This window comes from Melozone crissalis, unplaced genomic scaffold (genome assembly GCF_028551555.1).
Source record: "Melozone crissalis strain CALT ecotype California unplaced genomic scaffold, PUWL_Pcris_2 ptg000032l_1, whole genome shotgun sequence".
In the NCBI taxonomy this organism is placed as follows: domain Eukaryota; kingdom Metazoa; phylum Chordata; class Aves; order Passeriformes; family Passerellidae; genus Melozone; species Melozone crissalis.
Window position 1 is genome coordinate 104899 of NW_026535810.1, and position 24937 is coordinate 129835.

The following is a 24937-nucleotide window of genomic DNA, read 5'->3' on the forward strand; positions in this document are numbered from 1 at the left end:
CCCCCCCCCCCACCCGCTACACAATTTTTTATTTAATTTTAAATCACCACCTTCTGGTCTGAGCACGGTCCCGGGTGATTCCGGCTGGGGTGGGGGGTCTGTGAGCCCCAAAAGCGATTCCGGAGCCGGGGCTGAGCAGCTCCCTCTCCGCTGGCGACAGACACGCTCCTGTCGCTCTGTCGCGACAGTGGTGACACGGCTCCTCCGGCCCGGCGGGGTCACCGCAGCAGGCAAAGCTCCGGCGAGGAGTGAAGAAGAAGGTGATGGAAAAAATTCAGAAATTCAAAAGTCCTGAAGGATTTCCCTGCGCCGGGAGTGGAGGCTTTGCAGCTTTGGGTCCTGAGATGAGCGGAGCATTTCTAGGGGTGCTTTTCCTTTGGTTTGTTGTTGGGTTTTTTGGGTTTTTTTTAGGACAAATCAGGAGACAAAACCCAAACCACGGGGATGAGGGGGATCAAAAAAAAGGAGGCCAAGGAGTTGTGCAGCGTCTCTGTGCCCGCGGTCAGTACACGGCGCCCGTGCTGGGGGGCCCGGGGGACGGGTGGTGCATTGGGGGCGCCGCCTGGGCCTGGGGGGGTCCGTGGGGGCCGCTGAGGCTCTGGGGGTGGTACCAGGGGTTGTGCTCATCCAAAAAGCCCGGCGAGGAGCTGTAGGGCAGCGGCTGCGGCAGCGGGGTCCGGGCGGCGCCGGGGCTGTCCCACACCGGGGACGGAGGGGAGTTGCAGGCCATGGAGTCGCTGTTGTTGGGGCTGTGCTCCAGGGGCACCTCGCCGTTCTTGTAGAGCTTCTTGAACTTGGAGCGCCGGTTCTGGAACCAGATCTTCACCTGCGGGGAGGAGGGGAAAGGGTCAGAGAGGTGGGGAAGGGAATGGGAGGGATGGGTACAGGGAAAAGGGTCAGGACCTGGCACAGAAATGGGAGGTATGGGATAGGAACAGGGAAAAGGGTCAGAGAGATGGGAAGGGAATGGGAGGGATGGGGACAGGGAAAAGGGTCAGAGAGATGGGAAGGGAATGGGAGGGATGGGGACAGGGAAAAGGGTCAGAGAGCCAGGAAGGGAGCAGGAGAGTGGGATGGGGACAGGGAAAAGCCCCAGGAAGGGAATGGGAGGGTGAGATGGGGTCAGAGAGCTGAGAACACAGCAGGAGGGTGGGATGGGGACCGGGAAAAGGGTCAGAGAGATGGGAAGGGAATGGGAAGTATGGGTACAGGAAAAAGGGTCAGAACCTGGCACAGAAATGGGAGGCATGGGATAGGAACAGGGAAAAGGGTCAGAGAGATGGGAAGGGAGTGGTAACATGGGATGGGGACAGGGAAAAGGGTCAGGACCTGGCACAGGAATGGAAGGGATGGGATGGGGACGGGGAAAAGGGTCAGAGAGGTGGGAAGGGACAGGGAGGGTGGGAAAAAGGGTCAGAGAGATGGGAAGGGAATGGGAGGGATGGGGACGGGGAAAAGGGTCAGAGAGATGGGAAGGGAGCAGGAGAGTGAGATGGGGACAGGGAAAAGGGTCAGGACCTGGCACAGAAATGGGAGGGATGGGATGGGGACAGGGAAAAGGGTCAGAGAGCTGGGAAGGGAATGGGAGGGATGGGGGAGAGGGGAGGGGACAGGGATGGCGTGGTTTGGATCGTAGGGACACCAGACAAGGGGGTCATGGGCAGCCCAGAAATACAGGAAGGGATATTGGGGTGACAGGGGATTCCCTGGGCACTGGAACCAGCCTGGGACATGGGGGTCAGGGTGACCCCAGAGACACGGGAAGGGACATGGGGGTCACAGTGACCCCAAAAACATGGGAAGGGACAAGGGACATGGGGTCAGAGTGACCCCAAAGATACGGGAAGGGACAAGGGGGTCAGGGTGACCCCAGAGACACGGGAAGGGACAAGAGGGTCACAGTGACCCCGGACACACTCTGGCACATAGGAAGGGACAAGGGACACAGGTGGCACATGAGGCGCCACACTAAGGGACATCATGGGGACCCCAAATGGTGCATAGCAGGAAACTCCTGGGGACAGGGGTGTCATGGGACACTTGGGATGTCACCCTTGGTGTGAGTGTCACGGAGAACGTGGACACTCCATGGACATGGACACACCATGGACATCCATGGGCACATCATGGACAGGGACATGGACACTCCATGGACATGGACACACCATGAATACACCATGGACATACATGGACACATCATGGACACTCCATGGACACACCATGGACATCCATGGACACATCATGGACATCCATGGACACTCCATGGACACATCATGGACAGGGACATGGACACTCCATGGACATCCATGGACACATCATGGACAGGGACATGGACACTCCATGGACAGGGACATGGACACTCCATGGACATGGGCACACCATGAATACACCATGGACACTCCATGGACATCCACGGACAGGGGCACGGACATTCCATGGACAGTGACATTTCCTGGACAGGCACAGCCCCCACGTGCCCCCTCTGGGGTGTCACCGAGCCCCCTCTGGGGACACGGGCGTCACGAGGAGCCCGTCACGCCACTCGCCGGGCGTCGGGAGCGTCCCCGCGCTGGGCGAGGCGGCGCTGGACGCCCTGGGCGAGGGGCGGGGGTGGCGCTGCTTGTCACCCAAACAGGATGTCCCTCTGGGAGCGGGTGACGCGCTCCGTCAGCCCTTTGCCGAGTGGCCCCGATTGCTTCATCGCCCAAGGGAGGAGGAGGAGGAGGAGGAGGAGGAGGAGGAAGGCCAAGGGCGGCACAAGGGCGCCGGCGCCGGCCCCGAGGCAGGGAGGGCACCGCGATGGGGCGCGGGGGAGTCGCGGGCTGCGGGGACAGCGGGGACAGCGCTGTCCCCACAGAGCCAAGGGGAGGATTTGTCCCCGTGCCAGGCGGGACCCCAAGAACCCCAAGAGGGTTTGGTTGGAAGGCGGGCGGCTCGCGGGAGGAGGAGGAGGAGGAGGAGGAGAAGCCCTTCCCGCACGTCCCGGCTCTTCCAGTCCAGCCTGCAGGGCCACCCCAGCGCTGGGGACACGGGCGTGGAACCGGTCCCCAAATCCCTTCTGCCGGCACGAACCGAGCGGGACGGGGCAGGGGAGCCCCGGGAAGTCTGGGCAGGCAGGGAGCCTCGGGTCCCTGTTCTGGCAGGATTTGGGGTCAGGAGCCGCTGTGGGGATGGGATGTCCCGAGAGCCCCGAGACTCGGTGCCCCACATTCCTGGGACAGCGGGCGTGCCCTGACCCGGGACTGGCACGGGTGCCAGGCAGGACCAGCCCCAAACCCCAAACTCCAAACCCCAAACCCAACAGGGAGCTCTGGGACGGGGCCGGCGGCTGAATGGACTGGGAAAAACGCCAAATCTGCCGAGTGGGGCACGCCTGGGGTCCCCTCTCCCTGCGCTGCCTCTCCACCTTTCCTTCCAATGGGGAAATCTCACCCCGGTACCCCACAAATCCCAGCAAGGGGGGAGCTCCATCCTTGTGATGAGCCGAGCCCGTCCCAAATCCAGCATTTACAGAGGGGATTTGGGGTGTCGGGGAGGGATTTGGAGTATCTGGGAGGGATTTGGGATGTCGAGGAGGGGATTTGGGCAGTCGGGGAAGGCATTTGGGGGTGTCGGGGAGGGATTTGGGGTGCCGGGGAGGCGATTTGGGGTGCCGGGGGTGGGGGTCCAGCCTCACCTGGGTCTGGGTGAGCCCCAGCTGTGCCGCCAGCTCGGCGCGCTCGGGCAGTGCCAGGTACTGCGCCTTCTGGAAGCGGCGCTGCAGGGCGGCCAGCTGGTAGCTGGAGTAGATGGTGCGGGGCTTGCGGATCTTCTTGGGCTTCCCGTTGACCATCCGCACCTCGGGCTCCGGCTCCTCCTTCACGGACACTGCGGGAGGGCGCGGGTGAGGCGTGAAAGGCTCCCGGGGCTCGGTGTCACCCCCGTCCCCAGCCCGGTGTCCCCCCCGTCCCCAGCTCGCTGTCACCCCGCTCGGGTGCTGGCATCGCCCCATCCCCTGCCCCCACAATCTCTGGGACACCCCCGGGACGTTCCCGGACTCTGCATCCAGCACGGATCGGTCCCGGTGCGTCCCCGCGGGAACGGCTGAGCCGCCAGCAGCCCCTTGTCCCCAAAGCGGGGACACCAGGAGGAGGTCCCTGTCCCCAAAGAGGGGACACACGGAGGGGCCCAACCCCATAAAGACCTCGGGGTTAAAACCCACGAAAAGCGGGGTGTTAAAACCCCACAAACTGGGGACACTCTGAGGGCTAAAACGCCGCAAAGCTCCAGGGTTAAAATCCCACAAAGCCCAGGGTGCAAAACCCCAGAAAGATCGGGGGGGGTAAAGCCCCATAAATCTCGGGGGGGTAAAATCCTACAAAGATCGGGGGGTTAAAACCCCACAAATGCCCAGGGTTAAAACCCCACAAATCCCAGGGTGTAAAACCCCACAAAACCCGGGGTTTAAAACCCCACAGAGCCCGAGGTGTGAGACCCCACAAAGCTCGGGGGGTAAAACCCCACAAAGCTCGGGGTTTAAACCCCACAAAGTTCGGGGGGTTTAAACCCCACAAAGCTCGGGGTTTAAACCCCACAAATCCCAGGGTTAAAACCCCAAAAGCCCAGGGGTAAAACCCCACAAAGTTCGGGGGGTTTAAACCCCACAAAGTCCGAGGGGTAAAACCCCACAAACCCCAGGGTTAAAACCCCCAAAAGCCCAGGATAAAACCCCACACATCCCAGGCGTAAAACCCCACAAATCCCAGGGTTTAAACCCCACAAATCCCAGGGTTTAAACCCCACAAATCCCAGGGTTCAAACCCCACCGAGGCCCCTCCGGAGCCCCGCAGGAGCAGCGGGGCCGCCCCGTTCCCGGTCCCCCCTGTCCGTCTGTCTGTCCGTACCTGCCTCCTGCGCCGGGAGCTGCTGCTCCCTGAAGTGCCCGTACTGGCGGTACGAGGGGCTGTAGGAATACTCGGATTTGGGCGAGTAGGTGCCCGCGGCCCCGATGCCGTTGAGGTTGAACTGCGGGTAGGGGTAGTGGCCCACGGGCTGCCCGTACGACTGGCCCGGGTAGAAGTCGTGCTGGCCCGTGTAGTAGCCCAGGTCGGTGACCGAGGACTCGGGCAGGGTGGGAGAGTCCTTGGAGGCTGCATGGCAGCTCAGCGAGCCCGAGAGGTCCGTCAGGATGCTGGAGAGCTTCTTATCGAAAGAGCCGCTCATGGCGGGCAGCGGGGAGGGGGCGGCTGCGGGCCCGCGCCGGGGACCCCCCAACCTGGCGGCCTGGAGCGCCCCGAGCTGGGATCGGCGCTGGGGCTGCGGCTGCTGCTGCTGCTGCTGCTGCGGCTGCTGCTGCTGCTGCTGCTGCTGCTGCTGCTGCTGCTGCCTCCGAGGAGCCACCGAGACACTGTGCCCAAACCTCCGGCCCCGGCCGCCTGCTTAAAGCCTTTAATTAGGGAGCAGGGCAGGGTGGGTGCGCATTCCGATTGGCTCCAGAAATATTGCCTGGGAGGCAAAATAGGCTCCTGCCTCCTCCTGTGTGGGTTTTTTTTTTTTTTCTCTCTCTCTCTCTTCTTCTTTTTTTTTTTTTTTTTTTTTTTCTTTCTGTCTCTCAAGAAACAACAAAGAGTGGGTGAAGGAGGGTGAGGGGGTAAATAAAGTGTGCAGGGTCCTGTCTGCAGGAGGGGGGGGTCCTGGGGACACAGGGGGCACTGTGTGGGGCAGGATGGGGTTGTTTACAAGGGGACTTTGGGGCTTTTGGAGGATGTTTGGGGGTGTTTGTTGTGGGGCAGGGAAGGGGGGATGGGGTTTGGGTCTGGGATGGATCCGTGCTTTAGGGGTTTGTTTGTGGCCTCCCAATTCTCCCCTGCTCCCCCTTCTCCCAGCAACGTCCCCCAGTCCAACACCACCCCCAGGCAGAGCCCCCCGAGGATCCTCCTGTACCCCCAACCCTGCCACGCTCCCCTCGCGCTGGGGGCACCTCGGGGCAGGGACAAGCGCTGATTTTGGGGGGACACCCCGGGGCTCTGTGTCCCTCTCCCACCCCTACTCAGAGCCGTGACCTCTCTGCTGCCCCCAGGGCCCCCAGAGCGTGACCCAGCCGGGGGTTCCGGGCCATCCCTGGTTCCCCCCGGCCACCAGCAGGGCTGTCCGGGGGGCGCCTGGAGAGGGGGGGCTCTGCAAGTGAGACTCTTGTTTTTGGGGAGGGGTCTCTGCTGCTGCGGGCAGGAGCTTCCCCTGACAGGAACCGGGGGGCTGGGGGGGGGGGCTGGGTCCGTGACCCGGCAGGGCTGTCCCCTCCTGTCCCCCATGTGTCCCCTGCTGTCCTCCGTGTGTCCCCTCCTGTCCCCTGGGTGTGGTGTCCCCGTCCCCCCTCCCCGCATTGTCCCCGCGGTGCCCCCCGGGTCCCCCCGGCCCGTCCCGCCGCGCGGGGCAACGGCTCCGCCTGGCGGCCATGGCTGGAACTGCACCGCGTCTCAGGGGGCGCGGGTTCGAGTCCCGCTACTGCCGGAACCGCCGGGGCCCCGGGTTCGAGTCCCGGTACCGCCGGAACGTTCCGGTACCGAGGGTTCGAGTCCCGGTACCGCCCTAAACGCGAGGAAAGAGGGAGAAAAATGTGGAATGGGAAAGGAGCAGGAATGGGAAGAGGAAAATGGGAAGAGGGGAACGGGAATGAGAACGGGAACAGGAATGGGAACAAGAATAAAAATAATAATAATAGGATAGGAATACAAATAGGAATAAATAGGAATAGGAATAAGAATAAATAGGAACGGGAATAAGAATAATATTAGGATAGGAATACAAATAGGAATAAATAGGAATAAGAATAAATAGGAACGGGAATAAGAATAATATTAGGACAGGTATACAAATAGGAATAAATAAGAATAAATAGGAATGGGAATAAGAATAGGGACACAGATAAATAAAATAGGAATGCATAAGAGGAGGAATAAGAACGCATAGGAAGAAGAACAGGAATATGAGTAGGAAAAGGATTAGAAGTAGGAATAGGAATAAATAGGAATAGGAGTAACAGCGAGAACAGGAAAAGGACAGAAATAGAAATAATAGAAATAGAAAGAGAAAGGAATGGAAATAATAGAAACAGATTGGCAGAAATAAAGAGAGGAGCAATGAATGCCCAAAGGGAGCAGAAGGCTCTGCAGGAGACCAAGAGTGACCCCGGGAACAGCACGACCTCACTCCCCACGTGGGAATTGTGGCTGGGGATTCCAGGAATTCATCGCGAGGGGGACAGAAGTGTCTGGGAGCAGCCCAGCCCAGCCCTGGGAGCCGCGCCGGGATTCCCTGGGAGGTTCCCAGGGTCCCCGGGAGCCGCCGGGCCATCCGCAGGTCCCCAGCCTGGCTGTCGCCCTCCAGCCGCGCTGTCGCCAGGGCTGGGCCCCGCCGGGAGCGGCAGCCGCGGCAGGAAAAGCCGGTTGTGGAGCTGGAGGCCGGGGAGGGCAGCGGGGCTGGAGGGGGAGCGGGTCCGGCCAGTCCCGGACCAGTCTGGCACTGGGAGCTCTGGGGCTGCCGGGCCGGGCTGGCTCCTGCGGAACCCCAAATGCGGGAGCTCGGGGTGGGGAGGGGCTGGGGGGCGGTTTGGGGGGCTGGGGCACCCCAAATCGCTGTTCTGGGGCACCCGGGGGTCTCGGGGGGGACCCCACGGGCAGGGCTGGGCTCAGGGTCCGGTCGGGACCCCCCGAGTGTCCCCCACAGGGCTGGGGGTGCCCCTGGTGAGCCCCCAACCCCCCCCCCCCCCCCCCAGCCCCACCGAGCATCTTTGGGTCAATGGCGTCACCTCGTGGCCTTTGGGGGCAATGACACCGCGCGGTGACGTCATCGGTGTCACCGGGGGCGCGACGGGCGGGGCCGGCGTGGGGACAGGGGATGGGACAGGGGACAAGGGGAGGGGACAGGGGAATGGGGACAGGGAATGGGACAAGGGATGGGGAGAGGGATTGGGACACGGGATGGGCACAGGGGATGGGGATGCGGGACACGGGATGGGCACAGGGAGGTCCCTGTGCCAGTGCCAGCTGCGCTGCCCGCGGTGTCCCTGCTGCCGTCACTCTTTCCAGGGCCGGTGACACGGCACGGGGGCGCGGGGACACGGGGCGGGGGACACAGCACAGGACATCCTGCAGCCCCCCCAGCCGGATTTCCCGGCACGGTGGGAGCGGCGCGGCGGCTCCCGGTGACCTTTGCCGGGGTCGGGACGGTGACAGCCACGGCGATGCTGCCGTGGGGGGACACACGGAGGGTGTGGCAGGGGGCGTGGCCGGGCAGGGGCGGGGCCTGGGGGTCGCGATTCTCCCGCGGGGGTCCCGCAGCTGCCCCAGGTGCGCCCGCCCGTCCCTCCTCGCACACCTGCGCTCGCAGGTACCCGCGGAGCGCAGAGCGGTGCGCGGTCCCTTTAAGGGGCGTGTCCGGAAGCGGCCCCGCCCCGCCCCGGCCCCGCCCGGCCCCGCCCCCTCCCGCGCACCGGCCCCGGTGGGGCTCACGGCGGGTACGGCGGCCGGTGCGGGACATGGCCCTGCCGGGGCTGCTGCTCGGGCTCGGCCCGGTGCTGCTCGGCGCCGCCGCCGCCTTCAACCTGGACCGCACCTTCCCGGTGCTCAAGGAGGGCCCCGGCGGAGCCCTGTTCGGCTTCTCGGTAGCGCTGCACCGGGAGACGGAGCGGCGGGAGCGGAGCCTGTGAGCGCGGCCGGGGGGCGGGGGGCGAGCCCCGGGCACTGCGGGAGAGCCACAGGGGGAGATTCACCTGAGGGAGGGGGGTGGGACGGGGAATAACGGGGAGGGGTCCCCCGTGGGGTGCGGGGGTCCCCGGGAGGATCGGGGGGGTCTCCGGTGCTTGGGACCCCCGTGAGGAGGAGGAGGAGGAGGGTGAGACAGCGCTTTACCTGCGGGCGTCCCCGAGAAGGGGGGGTCCCTGGTGGGGGCGGCGGCGTTGGGAGTGGTCCCCGTTGGGGTCGGGGTCGCCATGGGGTGGGGAGGGGTCCCAGTGGGGCGGGGCAGAGGGGGGGGTATCCCCTGAGGGGGTGAGGAGCCCCCCTTGGGATGGGGGTCCCACGTGGGGTGGGGTCTCTGTGGCACGGAGGGTCCCCCGGGGGTGTTGGGGGTCCCCAGGGTGGGGAGGGGTCCCTGTGGGGGGGGGGGGGTCCCTGTTCTGTGTCAGGGCGAAGTCCGGAGCCCGCGCCGCCGCTGTGGGGGCGGGGCGCACCTGGAGGGGGGGTGGGGGGGTCCGGGTATGGGGGGGGGGGGGCGCTGGTGGTCCCAGAGCCCAGCTGAGGGGGGGTCTCCTGCTCGTAGCTTTTCCGCACCCCGCTATTGTCTGGGTCCCATCGCTGGGGGTCCCACCCCGAGCCCCCTCCCCATTCCCCGCAGCGGGGTCCCGGTAACACCGGCGGGGGGGGGGGGGGGGGGCTGGCAGCAGCATGGGGACCCCCCCGTGTCGCTCCGGGTGCGCTCAGAGCCCCTCTTTGGGGGATCCCTCTCCACCGGAGCGGTCCCGGCCGGCGCCCGCCCTCAGCAGGGCGGTGGCGGCGCCCCCGGTGCCCCCGAGCCGCCGCCGGTGCCGCTGCCGGTGCCGGCGGGGCCCCGTGCCCGGGAACCTGTTGGGCTGTGGTTCCTGCTGCCGGCCGGGCTAAGCCCCAACAAAAGCCCTTTTCAGGCGGAGCAGTGCCCGTGCCATCCCCCGCTGTGTCCCCCCTTGTCCCCGCTCCCGTTCCCGGTCGCTCCCGGGCGGGAATTCCCGTCCGTGCCGGTGCCGGCTCCGCCGCAGGGCCGGGCTGGCGGTGTCCCGCTCAAGGGCACGCTTTTCTGCTGGATCACCTTCCCGCGACTCTCCGGGCTGCGGGTGGGGGTCCTTGGAGTCCCCCGGGGATCCCTTGGAGCCCCCCGGGATCCCGGTTTTCCCGGGGGGGGCGGCGGCAGCTGCCGGTGCAGGCATGTGCCGCTCCGCATTCCAGGGATGCATTCGGGGCCGTGGGACGAGGAGCGGCGGCCGCTCCCGTGCGGGAGGAGCGGAGCCGTTCCCTGCGGAGCTCGGGGGGTGCGGGACCCCCCCCTTGCCCCGGGGAACACCCGGGTCCCCCCAGCGGCCGGGCCCTGCCCGCTCCGGTGCCACCGGGCGGGGGTGGCGGGCGGCACCGGGACGGATCCGTTCGTGTCTGCCCACAACGGCCCCGGGGGGGTTTGGGGGGGCTGTGACAGGGACGAGCCACCCCCGCACCTGCGTGTCCCAGCGTGTCCCAGCGCGGTCCGGAGCCAGAACCCCCCCGGCCACTCCCGGTCCCCGGGAGCCTCCGTGGGCAGCGCGGGGCTCTCTCCGTCCTTGGGGTGCCCCGGTTCGGGGTGGTGGGACCGGCGCTGGGGGGTCCCCCGGGGGGCCGCGCCCCGGTACCGGGTGGAGGCTGCGGTGCCCTCTGCTCACACAGGTGCAGGGTGGGGACAGGAAAGGGACATTTCCTGCCGCCGTCATGCCCCGTCTGTCCCGGGCTCTGTTTTGGGGGGCTGCCTGCAGCTCTGGCCGTCGGCACCGAGGGACGCTCCGGGGCAGCGGCGGCGCTCCCGAATTCCCCGCATTCGGCGGAGCCCCCCCAGTTCCGCCCCGCCGATCCCCGCCGGGTTTGTTTGTGCCCACGCCAGGCTTGGTTTGTTTGCTCGCCCCTCCCCGGCCAGGTGAGCGCGGGCTGGGAGCGGGGCTCTTATCAGCGCTCCCGAGATTACCGAGCTCCCCCTGCGCCGCCCGCGTCCGGCCGCTCCCACCGGAGCCGCCTGCGCTCGGTCCGGCCCGGCGGGGTTTGGGGGCTGACCTGGGGAAACTGAGGCACGGCAGAGCCGCTCCAGGAAAGCTAAAACCACCCCCACGCCACCAAAATGCGCAGCCGGAGGGGAGGCAGCACCCACACGCGCAGCGCGGTGGGAGCTGAGGCTCTGCCGGGGCTCGGGGGTCTCTCCCGATTCCAGCTGGCTGCTGAGGAGGAGAGCGCTCTGCTGGCCGCGTTCCCGGCTTTCCCTCCCCCCGGCCGCGCTTTTGCGGCTTGCTGGAGCTGGCTGAGCTCCCCCTGCCTTGGCCCGAGTCCGCCGGGGTCCTGCGGGGCTGCGGCTGCTCGGCAGGAGCAGGGGGACGGATGTGGGGCGGGCCGTCCGTCCGTCCGTCCATCCATCCATCCATCCATCCATCCATCCCTCCATCCCTCCATCCATCCAGGAGCTGTTTCCCCTCTCTCCCGGCTCCTTCCCAGAGGGGCCCCGCTGGATTTGCGTGCCCGGGGACCCCCCTGGTGAACTGGGGAGGAACCGGGGCCGGGCCGGGTCCCCCCGCCTGCTCCTCCCCCCGGTGGGAGATGGATGAGGAGCCCCCCTCGCTGCCCAGCTGCTCCCTGGGGAGGGGGCTCTGGGTTGGGGGGGTGCACGACCCCCCTGTTCCATGCTGGGGTGTCCGGGTGGGATTCTCTGCCACCCTCGCCTCTCCCACCCCATGGGGGCCGCACTTTGGGGTGCTGGTGGCCGGACCCCCCCCAGCCCCCGCTCCCCGCTGAGCCAGCGCTGGCAGGGAGCCCCCCCGCTCCCATCCAGGGCGGATTAGGACGGAGCACGGCCTCGCATTCCTGCGTCCCTCCCGTCCCGGCCTCCCCCTCGTGCCGCTCTATGACCGTCTCCGCACAGCCCCGTCCCCCCGGCCCAGCGGGACCAGCGCCACAAACTGGTCCCGGCCCCCCAAACCCCAGCCCCGCTCCCCCGGGACAGCCCCGTGCTCGGGAGGGCCCCGCGTCCCGCGCTCCCCCTGGCCCAGGAGCAGACAGAGCTGCGGGTGGGCTGCCGTGCCGTGCCGTGCCGTGCCGTGCCGGGAATCTTGCCCGGAGGCAGCGGCGTGCCGGAGCTGCCTGGCTTGGGTGGGCTCCCGCCCCCCGGCACCGCGGGGTCTGCCTGGGCCGGGACCACCGGGGGAGCCTGGGGGGTCCCGCTGGGGTTCGGGGTGTGCGGGCAGGACCCCCCCAGCTCTGAGTCACGGCAGCTGCCCTGAGTCACTTCCCCCAGGTGAGAGGGACAATGGTGCCCCTTGTGCCCTCCCTTGCAGCTGGGGGGGGGCAGATTCCTTTGTGCCGAGCTGGCATCACCACAGCCGTCCCCCCTCACTCCCTTCCCTTTCCCCCTCTCCAGCACCCCCATCCTGGCATTCCTGCGGGGAGCAGCCCCCCCGGACCCCCCAGCCGTGCCAACCCCCCCACCTGCCGCCCGGGGCTGACTCAGCGGCCCGGGGGGGTCCCGGCGTGCCGGGGCGGGGGCTGCCCGGGGCCCCGCATTCCTCCTGCGCCTGGGCTTTGAGTCAGCGCCCGGCCCGCCCGGACGTGCCCGCGCTGCCGGGCCCGCATTGCTCGGCTTCTGCTCGGCTTCTGCTCAGCTTCCCGGCACTCCCTGCCCGCGGGCGCTGCCGCGGGGACAGCGCGATGGGCCCTGTCCTCGCTGGTGTTGGGATGGGGACAGCGTGATCGGCCCTGTCCTCGCTGGTGTTGGGATGGGGACAGCGCGATCGGCCCTGTCCTCGCTGGTGGCCCTGCTAGCATTGGCTAGCTCGGTACAGCAGTGCCCAGAGAGCAGCTCTGGGTGCCGTGTCCTGGGTACCGTGTCCTCTCCATGTCCTGGGTGCCATGTCCTGGATTCCATGTCCCCTCCAAGTCCTGGGTGTCACATCCTGGGTGCCATGTCCCCTCTGTGTCCTGCATGCCGTGTTCCCTCCATGTCCTCTCCATGTCCTGGGTGCTGTGTCCCCCCGTGTCCCCTCCATGTCCTGGGTCCTGTGTCCCCTCCATGTCCTGTGTGCCATATCCTCGGTGCTGTGTCCCCGCCGTGTCTCCTCCATGTCCTGTGTGCCGTGTCCTGGGTGCCATGTCCCCTCCGTGTCCTGGGTCCTGTGTCCCCTCCATGTCCTGTGTGGCATGTCCTGGGTGCCATGTCCCCTCCGTGTCCTGGGTGCTGTGTCCCCTCCATGTCCTCTGTGCTGTGTCCTGGGTGCTGTGTCCTGGATTCCATGTCCTCTCTGTGTCCTGGGTGCCGTGTCCCCTGTCCCTGTCCCCTGCCTGCCCGAGGGCGGCACTTCCTCCCCCATCCCGGCCACCTCCACGCATTGTCCCGGCGCTCCCGGAGGACTTCCCTGCGGAAAGGCTGGCCCTTCCGGAGCCCTGCGGCCGTGCCAGTGCCCCTGCCGGGCCCACGGGGCCTTGCTTGGGGTCCCCGGCATCTTCCTTTGGGGTGGGGGGTCCCTTCAGCATCGCCTGGAGGGGCTGGAATGTCAATGTCCCCGTGGCACTGCCCTCCTGGGGAAGGTCACCCCTGGGAGGTGCTGCCAGCCCTGTGCTGGCCAAGCCTGTCTGGACTGAGGGGTGTCTGTCCCGGGTGAGGGGTGTCTGTCCTGGATAGGGGTGTTCGGGATGAGGGGTGTCTGTCCCACATGAGGGGTGTCGGCCCCAGCTGCCGTCCCCGTTCCCGGGGCTGTGTCCCCATCCCGCATTCCCGGTCCCGCATTCCCCGTCCCTCATTCCCCGTTCCCCGTCCCGAATTCCCGGTCCCGCATTCCCCGTCCCTCATTCCCCGTTCCCCGTCCCGCATTCCCAATCCCGCATTCCCTGTCCCTCATTCCCCGTTCCCCGTCCCGCATTCCCGGTCCCGCATTCCCCGTCCCACGTTCTCTGTTCCCGGTCCCGCATTCCCTGGCACGGCCGCTCGGCGCTGTCGCTGTCGTGCCGGACACGCCGCAGCTGCCGGGGCTGCGGAGGGATCAAAGCCCGCCCGGGAAGGGCCGGGGGTGTTTACAGGGATGGGGCCTCCCCGGGGCCTTGTTTTCCCCACAGCGCAGCGAGGTTTTGGGGGTCACTGAGGTTTGGGGGGTCACTGAGGTTTGGGGGGGTCACTGTGACCCCTGTTCCCACCGCCATGCACGGGGATGGAGGCTCAGCCATGGGATGGGGTCTGGGAAGGAGTGGGGGGGGCAATGACTCTGTCAGTCTGTCCCTGAGGCCATTTGGGGTCCCTGTGTCCCCCTCCAGCTCTGACCCCGTTATTTGGGGGTGTCAGGGTGTGACAATCTCAGGGAAAGCAGCTCCGATGTCCCCCAAGTGTCCCCTCCCCAGGACACCCCATGATGAGTTGGGGGGTTTGGGGGTCACACCTGCCCCCCATCAGCCACCCCCTGCCCCCTTTGTGCCCCCCAGGCTGCTGGTGGGGGCCCCCCAGGCCGCGGAGCCGGTGAACGGGACGCGGACGGGCGCCGTGTACGCCTGTCCCCTGAGTGCCACCACCCACGACTGCCAGCGCCTGCCCATCGAGCTCAAGGGTGGGTGACCCCCCCCCGGGGGGTGTGTGACCACCCCAGACCCCACCCCAGGAGGGGGGACCCCCTCTCAGGCCGGCTGTTCCCCCGCAGATGAGCCGGACAAGGCCATCATCGAGGACATGTGGCTGGGGGTGACAGTGGCCAGCCAGCGGCAGCCCCCGGGGAGGGTCCTGGTGAGTCTGGGGGGCACCGTGGGCATTTGCACACCCAGACCCCGGGTCCTTGCACACCCAGATCCCAGGTCCTTGCACACCCAGACCCCGGGTCCTTGCACACCCAGATCCCAGATCCCTGCCCACCCAGATCCCAGATCCTTGCACACCCAGATCCCAGTTCCTTGCACACCCAGATCCCTGCACACCCAGATCCCAGGTCCTTGTACAGACAGATCCCAGATCCCTGCACACCCAGATCCCAGATCCTTGCACACCCAGATCCCAGGTCCTTGCACACCCAGATCCTTACACACCCAGATCCCAGTTCCTTGCACACCCAGATCCCTGCACACCCAGATCCCTGCACACCCAGATCCCAGATCCCTGCACACCCAGATCCCAGGTCCTTGTACAGATAGATCCTTACACACTCAGATCCCAGTTCCTTGCACACTCCGTTCCTTGCACACCCAGATCCCAGATCCTTGCACACCCAGATCCCAGATCCTTTTACACACAGATCCCAGATCCCTGCACACCCACATTCCAGATCCTTGCACACCCAGATCCCTACACACACACAACCTTGGGGTGTCCCCGCACCTTTGGGGTGTCTCCTGAACCTCATTGTCCCCTCTGTCCCCAGGCCTGTGCCCACCGCTACATGCGGGTGCTGTGGCTGTCCCTGTCTGTCCCTGAGCTGTCCCCTGTCCCCTGTTTGTCCCCAGGCCTGTGCCCACCGCTACACGCGGGTGCTGTGGCTGTCCCTGTCTGTCCCTGTCCCTGTCCCCAGGCCTGTGCCCACCGCTACACGCGGGTGCTGTGGCTGTCCCTGTCTGTCCCTGAGCTGTCCCCTGTCTGTCCCTGCTGTCCCCAGGCCTGTGCCCACCGCTACACGCGGGTGCTGTGGTCGGGGGCCGAGGCCCAGCGCCGCATGGTCGGCCGGTGCTACGTCCGCGGCAATGACCTGCGCCTGGACCTGGGGGACGAGTGGCAGACGTACCACAACGAGATGTGCAACGCCAACACCGACACCGACGAGACTGGCATGTGCCAGATGGGCACCAGCGCCGGCTTCAGCACCAACATCATCTACTTCGGGGCGCCCGGTGCCTACAACTGGCAGGGTGAGGGGACAGGGGGGGACCTGCCAGCCCTGGGGTCACCCCTCTGGGCACCGCTTTCCTTGGGGGTTCCCTTTGGGGACACCTCCTTCTCCGAGGTGCCCACGCCCCTTTGGGACCCCCCAGCCCCTCCCCGAGGTCCACCTGTGCCCCTGTGGGACCCCCCGGTGCTGAGTGTGACCCCCTCCCCGCCCCAGGCACCGATTACATGCTGCAGAGGGAGACGTGGGACCTGCACGACTTCTCCTACCCCAACACCAGGAACGGCAACACCTACATAGGTGTGGGGGGAACTCCAGGGGGTTTGGGGCGAGGAGGAGGAGGAGGATGGGTGCTAAAGGGGTGGGGGGGGGCTCAGGGAGGCTTGAAGACCCCCCTGGGATGGTGAGAGTGGGGGGACAGTGGTGGCATTGGGGTGACATGGATAGAGAAGATGGGTGAGGAGGAGCTTTGGGGGCTGTGAGTTTTGGGCGTGGATGTTGAAGGCGTGAGGGACACTTGGGGACACTTAGTGACACTTGGGAATGCTCGGGAGCACTTGGGGACACTCAGGGATACTCGGGAACACTTGGGAGCACTTAGGGACACTCAGGGACACTTGGGAGCACTCGGGGACACTCAGGGACACTTAGAGACACTCGGGAACATTTGGGAGCACTCGGGGACCCTTGGGATCACTCGGGGACACTTGGGGACACTCATGAACACTTAGAGACACTCGGGAACACTCAGGGACACTCGGGAACACTTAGGGAGCACTCTGGGGCAATCAGGGACACTTGGGAACACTTGGGGACACTTAGGAGCACTTGGGGACAATCAGGGACACTTGGGAACACTTGGGGACACTTGGGAACAATTGGGAACACTTGGGGACCCTTGGGAGCACTCGGGGACACTCAGGAACACTTGGGAGCACTTGGGGACAATCAGAGACACTTGGGGAGCACTTGGAGACCCTTGGGAGCACTCGGGGACACTCAGGGACACCCGGGGACACTCGGGAGCACTTGGGGACACTTGGGGACACTTAGGGAGGGTGTGAGCCGTTCCCAGTGCTCCCCCCGAGATCCCCAGGCCCAGGGTCGGCTTTGCACGGTGCAGGGGTCCCGGGGTGGGCTTTGAACGGTACAGGGGTCTCAGGGCGGGCTTTGCACAGTACGGGGGTCCCGGGGTGGGCTTTGCACGGTGCGGGGGTCTCGGGGAGCACACGAGGGGATCTCGGGGGTCCCGTTCCCCGCTCCTGACGCGTTCCCCGCAGGGTACACGGCCGAGGTGCGCAGCGCGGTGCTGCAGCAGGACGCGGTGACGCTGGTGACGGGCGCGCCGCGGTACCGGCACACGGGCGCCGTGCTGCTGCTGAGCCGCGGGGCCCGGCAGGCGCTGAACCGGAGCCTGCTGCTCCCGGGGCCGCAGGTCGGCTCCTACTTCGGCAGCGCCCTCGCCCTGGCCGACCTCAACAACGACGGGTGAGGGGCTGCGAGCCCCGGGCTGCGGGGCGGGGTCACCTGGGCTCACCTGGGGCTGCCCAAAGGTCACCTGGGGCTTCCCAAAGGTCACCTGGGCTCACCTGGGGCTGCCCGAAGGTCACCTGGGGCTCACCTGGGGCTCACCTGGGCTCACCTGGGGCTGCCCGAAGGTCACCTGGGGCTCACCTGGGGCTCACCTGGGCTCACCTGGGCTCACGGGGGACTCATCTGGGCTCACCTGGGGCTGCCTGGAGGTCACCTGGGCTCACCTGGGGCTCACCTGGGCTCACCTAGGGCTGCCCAAAGGTCACCTGGGGCTGCCCGAAGGTCACCTGGGCTCACCTGGGGCTGCCCGAAGGTCACCTGGGGCTCACCTGGGGCTCACCTGGGCTCACCTGGGCTCACCTGGGGCTGCCCGAAGGTCACCTGGGGCTCACCTGGGCTCACCTGGGACTCACCTGGGCTCACCTGGGGCTGCCCAAAGGTCACCTGGGGCTCACCTGGGGCTGCCCGAAGGTCACCTGGGCTCACCTGGGGCTGCCCGAAGGTCACCTGGGGCTCACCTGGGCTCACCTGGGCTGGGCCTGTCTGCTCCTGGGGGTTGGGGGTCTTACTTCGGGTGTCCTGAAGCTCAGGTGGGCTTAGATCCCAACATTCCCATGGGTGGGGGTCTCACTTGGGGCTCCCTGCATCTCCTAGGGGTGGGGGTCTCACCTGGGACATCCTGCAGCTCCTGAGGGTGGGGGGTCTTACTTAGGGTGTCCTGAAGCTCAGGTGGGCTTGGACCCCACAGTTTCCACGGGTGGGGGTCTCACCTGGGGCACCCTGCAGCCCCCAGGGTTGGGGGTCTCACCTGGAGCAGCTCCCCTGTGGGTCCCAGCTCTGGGCTGGGGAGGTTTCTTTCGGTGGGGGGGTCCCATTTTCACACCTCTGGGGTGTCCCCCCCACTCCAGGTGTGTGGGGTCAGGGCCGTGTCACAGCCCCACCCCGAGCACCCCCGCTGCTGTCCCCACAGGTGGCAGGACCTGGTGGTGGGCGCCCCCTACTACTTTGAGAGGAAGCAGGAGGTGGGGGGCGCCGTGTTCGTGTACATGAACGAGGCTGGGGGCTTCCAGCAGCTCCCCAGCCTGGTCCTCACCGGGCCCAGCTACTCCGGCTTCGGCTTCGCCCTGGCCAGCATCGGGGACATCAACCAGGACGGCTTCCAGGGTGAGCACTTTGTGGGGGGCTCAGGAAAGGAGGGGGCCTGGGACGTCTCTGGAGATGTTTGGGGCGAAGAGGACAAGATTTGGGAGAGGTTGGAGATCCTGGTTGTCCCATTATTCCTTCTGCCTGTCCTGTGCTGAGTTTGTGGGGTCTCACGGGAAGGGGGGACCCTAGACGTGGCCAGGGCTGGAGTTTGGGGTCACAGGGAGGGCTCTGAGGGCTGACTCTGCTCTTGTCCCCCCAGATATCGCCGTGGGGGCTCCTTTTGAGGGGCCTGGCAAGGTTTACATCTACCACAGCAGCGCCGAGGGGCTGCAGGACCGGCCCCGGCAGGTAACGGCCCCAGGGAGCCCTGAGCGGGCCAGGACCTGGATCCGTCCCCAGGACCTGCATCCGTCCCCAGGACCTGCATCCGTCCCCAGGATCTGCATCCCTTCCCAGTACCTGGACCCCTCCCCAGGGCCTGGACCCCTCCCCAGGACCAGCCCTGAGACCCCCCTGCTCCCCAATGCAGGTGATCAGCGGGGCAGAGCTGGGCCCCACCAGGATCAAAACCTTCGGGTACTCGCTGAGCGGGGGGCTGGACATGGACGGGAATTCCTACCCGGACCTGCTGGTGGGCAGCCTGAGCGAGAGAGTGGTCCTGCTCAGGTACAGCAATGGGGACAGGGGACAGGTGTCCCCCCTGCCATCCCTGGGGTGGGCACAGAGCTGGGGGGCTCAGCCAACCCCAATCCCTGCCCAGAGCCCGGCCCGTGATCAACATCCTGGACAAGACCTTCACGGTGACCCCCAGCAAGGTGGACCCTGCCCAGTGCACGCCCAAGTCCTGGTGAGTCCCCGGTGTCCCCGTGGCTGCTGGTGGCAGCCCTGGCTCGGCTGACAGCCCCTTTGTCCCCCCAGCATGACGGTGACACTGTGCTTCTCCTACAACCAGAGCGCGGGGGACCCCAACTACAGCGAGAGGATCAGTGAGTGGGGGGTGCTGGGGGGACACGGGGACATGGGGACACGTTGTGGGGGTGTTGGATAACTTGTGCTGTCCCCCAGCCCTGCAGTACACGCTGGAGGCCGACAAGGACCGGCACCCGCCCAGGGTCAGGTTCTCAGGGTCCCAATCTGCCACCTACACTGGGGACTTCTCCATGCCCGACACGCACTGCCAGACCCAGGAGCTCCTGCTGCTGGTGAGCATCCTTGCCTCCATCCATCCATCCATCCATCCATCATCCATCCATCCATCATCCATCAATCCATCCATCCATCCATCATCCATCCATCCATCATCCATCCATCCATCCATCCATCCATCCATCCATCCATCATCCATCCATCATCCATCCATCCATCATCCATCCATCCATCATCCATCCATCCATCCATCACCCATCCATCCATCCATCCATCCATCCATCATCCATCCATCCATCCATCCCTTCTTCCGTCCATCTATCATCCATCCATCATCCATCCATCCATCATCCATCAATCCATCCATCCATCCATCCATCCATCCATCCATCCATCCATCATCCATCCATCCATCATCCATCATCCATCCATCACCCATCCATCCATCCATCCATCCATCCATCCATCCATCCATCCATCATCCATCCATCCATCATCCATCCATCCATCCATCCATCCATCATCCATCCATCATCCTCCATCCATCCCTCCATCCATCCATCATCCATCATCCATCCATCCATCCATCCCTTCTTCCGTCCATCTATCATCCATCTATCATCCATCCATCATCCATCCACCCATCCATCCATCATCCATCCATCCATCCATCCATCCATCCATCCATCCATCCATCCATCACCCATCCATCCATCCATCCATCCATCCCTCCATCCCTGTGATCATCTCTGGGGTCTCTCCCTGGGCTCCCAGCAGCGGAGGGGCTCCCCAGCCATGGCTGGAGCTGAGTTTGGGGTCACACAAATCCCACCCCACAGGACAACGTGCGGGACAAGCTGCACCCCATCGTGCTCTCCATGAACTACTCCCTGCTGGAGAGGCCCAGAACCTTCCAGCTGGGCCCCCACTCCCTGGACGCCTTCCCCGTGCTCAACCAGGACCAGTCCCACGAGAACGAGACCAAGGTGTGCCAGGCAGGGTGGGGGGACCCTCTGGTGTGCCACCAGCGTGGCAGGGGCTCAGGGGACATCCCTGTCCCTGCAGATCGAGTTCCAGAAGGAATGCGGCTCCGACAACCAGTGCTACAGCAACCTCCAGCTGCGCAGCAGCTTCGTCACCGAGCAGAACCAGCCTCTGCCCAGGTGACAGCGGGGCCCTGCGTGTCCCCTGGTCCCCTGGGGGTGTCCCCTCATCCCCTATGGCTGTCCCCATGCCACGGTGACGCTGACCCCGCTGTCCCCGTGCAGGGTGAACGGCACCCAGGTGCTGCAGTACAGCCGGGACGTGCGCAAGCTGCACCTGAGCATCAACATCACCAACGCGCCCTCGGCGCCCTGGAACGGCGAGGACGCGCACGAGGCCCTGCTGAACGTCACCGTGCCCCCCAGCCTGCTGCCCTCCTCCGTGCGCCCGGTACGGGGGGCGCCCCGGGTCCCACCGGCTGCTCCTGAGGGGGCTCCTGACCCGTCGGGTCCCACCGGGTGCTCCTGAGGGGGCTCCTGACCCTCCTGTCCCCCCCAGAGTGGAGCCTGCACCTTTGGGGACACGGTGCTGTGCGAGCTGGGAAACCCCTTCAAGAGGAACCAGAGGGTGAGAGCTGCCCCCAGCCGTCCCCAGCCGTCCCCAGCCGTCCCCAGCTGCCCCCCAGCTGCCCCTCAGTTGCCCCCCAGTTGCCCCCAGCCGTCCCCAGCCGCCCCCCGGCCCTTCCTGGGGGGCTCAGCAGGGCTGAGCTGCTCCCCGTGCCCCCCGCCCCATGCAGGCAGAGCTGACCATCACCTTCGAGGCCATCGGGATCACGCTGGACACGCGGGAGGTGGAGGTGTGGCTGGACCTGTCCACGTGAGTGCGAGGGGCGGGCCGGGGGCGGGGACGGGCCCGGTGGGACCGGGAGATGCCGATCCCGGTGCCCCCATCCCGGTGCCCCGGCAGGCAGAGCACGCAGGGGGATCTGCAGCCCGTGCTGGCCAAGCTGCTGGTGGATTACAGCATCCAGTCCTCGCTGAGCATGTGAGTGTCCCCTGCACCCCTCTGTGTGTCCCCTGCACCCCTCAGTGTCCCCTGCACCCTCTTTGTGTCCCCTGCACCCCTCTGTGTGTCCCCTGAACCCTTCTGTGTCCCCTGCACCCTCTTTGTGTCCCCTGCACCCCTCTCTGTGTCCCCTCCATCCCCTCTGTGTCCCCTGCACCCCTTGGTGTCCCCTGCACCCTCTCTGTGTCCCCTCCATTGCCTCACCTGAGTCTGGCTGTGCCAGCCCTCTGTGTCCCGGGAGGGGACAGGGGACAATGGGATGTCCCCAATGGGATGTCCCCCGTGTCCCTCACGCCGTTCCCGTGCCCCATCCCGTCCCCAGAGCCTCGTCCCACATCCAGTCCTACTTCAGCGGGGCCGTGGTGGGCGAGTCGGCCATGAAACAGGAGCAGGACGTGGGCAGCCCCCTCACCTTCGACTTCCAGGTGAGCTGGGTGCCGGAGGGAAGCGGATTTGGGAACATGGGAGGGAAACGGATTTGGGAATGCCGGAGAGAAACAGATTTGGGAATGCTGGGAAGGGAGGAGGATTTGGGAATGCTGCAGGGAAGCAGATTTGGGAATACCAGAGGAAGGAGGATTTGGGAACGTGAGAGGGAAGCAGATTTGGGAATGCCAGAGGGAGGAGGATTTGGGAATGCTGGAGGGAAGCAGATTTGGGAATGCCAGAGGAAGGAGGATTTGGGAACGACAGAGGAAGGAGGATTTGGGAACGCGGGAGGGGAACGGATTTGGGAATGCCGGAGGGAGAAGGATTTGGGAACGCAGGAAGGAAGTGGACTTGGAAACGCCAGAGGGAAGCAGCTTTGGGAATGCCAGAGGGAGGATTTGATAACGCCAGAGAGAAATGGATTTGGGAATGCTGGAGGGAGGTGGATTTGGGAATACCGGAGGAAGGAGAATTTAGGAACGCAGGAGGGAAGTGGATTTGGGAATACCTTAGGGAGGCGGATTTGGGAATACCGGACCCACCTCCCACAGGTGACCACCAAAGGCGAGTCCCTGGGCACGCTGGGCACCATCCTGCTGGGCTTCGAGTGGCCCTACGAGATCCCCAACGGCAAATGGCTCCTGTACCCCACCGAGATCCTGGTGAACGGCAACGACACGTGTCACCCCCCCGGGGGGCTCCTCAACCCCCTCAACCTCACCGTGAGTCCCCGGTGCCCTCAGGGCCGTGTTCCTGTCCCACCTGCGAGGGTCCCTCAGCCCCCCGGCACGGCTCTGATGCTCTCGTTCCCCCCTCAGCTCCTGCAGGACCAGGCTCCATCCCGCCGGCGGCGGGAGCTGGAGCCCCCCGAGCCGGGGGAGCCCCCGGTCACCTTGGCCACCGGCCGGCGCCCGCGCTCCGAGGCCGTGCTGGTAAGGAGTGGGGTTGGGTGGAGCATTCCCCATTCCAGGCACTGTCCCCGCTGCTCTCGGGCACCAGGGCGGTGCTTTGGGCCCCCCATGACCCCTGTGTGCCCCCAGAGCTGCTCGGCGGGCACGGCGCGCTGCGTGTGGCTCGAGTGTCCCCTGCTGCACACGCAGCTCCCCTCCAGCTTCAGCCTGCGCGCCCGCGTCTGGAACAGCACCTTCATCGAGGTCAGTGCCACCCAGGGGCTGCCTGAGCCCTGGGGGGGGTTAAACAGGGCTCAGGGTCTGCCAAGAGCTGGCAGCCACCTCTGTGTGTCCCTGCTGTCACCTGTGTCCCTGCTCTATCCGTGTCTCCATCATTTGTCTCCATCATCATCCATCTCCCCACAATCCATGTCTCCATCATCATCCATGTCTTCATCATCATCCGTGTCCCCATCATCCATGTCCCCATCATTCATGTCCTCATCATCCATGTCTCCATCATCATCCATGTCCCCATCATCCATGTCTCCATCATCATCCATGTCCCCATCATTCATGTCCTCATCATCCATGTCTCCATCATCATCCATGTCCCCATCATCCGTGTCCCCATCATCCATCTCTCCATCATCATCCATGTCCCCATCATCATCCATGTCCCCATCATCCATGTCCTCCTCATCCATGTCCCCTCCCTCATCCCCGTGTTGTCCTGTGTGTGTCCCATGCCCATCCCCGTCCCTGTCCCCAGGAGTTCCGTGACTTTGACCGCGTCAAGGTGACGGGCACGGCCACGCTGTTCCTGCGCTCTCAGGTGCCCACCATCACCATGAGGAACCACACGGTGCGGGTGAGCCTCACCAGGGCCCTCACTGGGGCAGACTGGGCGGGACTGGGGCCGCTGGAGCCCCCGGCCCCAACGAGCCCCTTCCCACCCCGCAGTTCTCGGTGGACGTGGACTCGGAGCTGCAGGAGGAGCAGCCGGCCGAGATCGCGCTCTGGCTGGTGCTGGTGTCCGTGGCAGCCGGGCTGCTGCTGCTGGGGCTCATCATCCTCCTCCTCTGGAAGGTGAGGGGGGTCCCAAATCCCCTTCCCAGGGTGGAGGGGGTGCAGGAGCCGCGCTGAGACCCAACGGGCTCATGTCACCCGTGGCCACCTCCTCCCTGCCTGGCGAGGGACACGAGGGACGCGCGGCTGGATTGTCCCCTCGGCTGGAAGGTGCCCCCCGAGGGTGGCAGGTGTCCCCCAGGTGGGTGGTGCCATCCCTGGAGGAAGATTCCTGCCTGGAGAGAGATGAGGAAGAGGAGCAGAGACATCCCCAACGTGTTTGGGGTGCAAAACATTTTGGGGTGTGCACCAAAGCAGGGCTGGACCTCCTTCCCTGTGGCTGTGCTGCAGGGATTGGGGGACCCCCACAGCCCCCATGGGCTTCTTGAACCCCTTCTTTTACCCAGGAGGGGTCGCTGGGTCTTGCAGGAGCCCCCCACCCCGCAGCATCCCTGTGGGGCATCCCCCTGCCCCGGGACCCCCCCCAGCCGCTGTCCCGACCCCCTGACCCTGTCCCCTTCCCTGCAGTGCGGTTTCTTCCGGCGGGCCAACACCCGGGCCATGTACGAGGCCAAGGGGCAGAAGGCGGAGATGAGGATCCAGCCGTCGGAAACCGAGCGGCTCACGGACGACTACTAACGGGGGGCGCCCCCCGTGCCCCCCCCGAGCGCCGCGGGCCCCGCCTGGTAATGCCCCGTGGGGCCGGGCTGCGGCGGCACCTTCCTCCTCTTCAGCCTCCTCTCCTCTTCCTCTGTCCCGCAGGGTCCCGCAGGGCTCGGCGGGCTCTCCCGGCGGCTCCAGGATCGCCGCTCCCTTTGCTCTGCTCTTCGCCGCCTCGGGGGTCTCTGTGCCTGTCCCCGACCCTCTCTGTCCCCTCCCTGACGCGCTGTCCCCTCTCTGTGTCCCCCCCTCGCAGTGCGACTTTTTCCAGCGGACCCGCTACTACCGGATCATGCCCAAGTACCACGCGGTGCGGATCCGGCAGGAGCAGCGCTACCAGCCCGGGGGGCTCCTGCCCCGCCGCCGCCGCAAGAAGCTCTGGGTGACCAAGTGGCAGGAGCCGGACAAGTACTACTGACCCCCTGTCCCCTCC

The 24937-nt window shown here is 65.8% G+C and overlaps 2 protein-coding genes across 2 annotated transcripts; one reads left to right on the forward strand and one right to left on the reverse strand.

Annotated features, from left to right (window-relative positions):
* Positions 1-502: 502 nt before the first annotated feature.
* DLX3 (distal-less homeobox 3) lies at positions 503-5202 on the reverse strand. The gene is made up of 3 exons (XM_054281455.1): positions 4884-5202; positions 3677-3867; positions 503-826 (listed from the first exon to the last, which is right to left on the reverse strand). Exons 1-3 carry the CDS (start codon positions 5200-5202, stop codon positions 503-505), a joined length of 834 nt encoding a protein of 277 aa, XP_054137430.1.
* A 3313-nt stretch (positions 5203-8515) lies between these two features.
* ITGA3 (integrin subunit alpha 3) lies at positions 8516-24558 on the forward strand. Its single transcript, XM_054281457.1, has 25 exons — positions 8516-8682; positions 14202-14323; positions 14414-14496; positions 15356-15605; positions 15800-15883; positions 16864-17071; positions 18087-18280; positions 18522-18610; positions 18792-18928; positions 19023-19109; positions 19181-19248; positions 19328-19464; positions 20248-20394; positions 20474-20571; positions 20677-20842; positions 20951-21019; positions 21189-21268; positions 21359-21436; positions 21780-21882; positions 22438-22608; positions 22705-22818; positions 22927-23040; positions 23549-23647; positions 23740-23865; positions 24373-24558. Exons 1-25 carry the CDS (start codon positions 8516-8518, stop codon positions 24481-24483), a joined length of 3102 nt encoding a protein of 1033 aa, XP_054137432.1. The 3' UTR covers positions 24484-24558.
* The last annotated feature ends 379 nt before the right edge of the window (positions 24559-24937 follow it).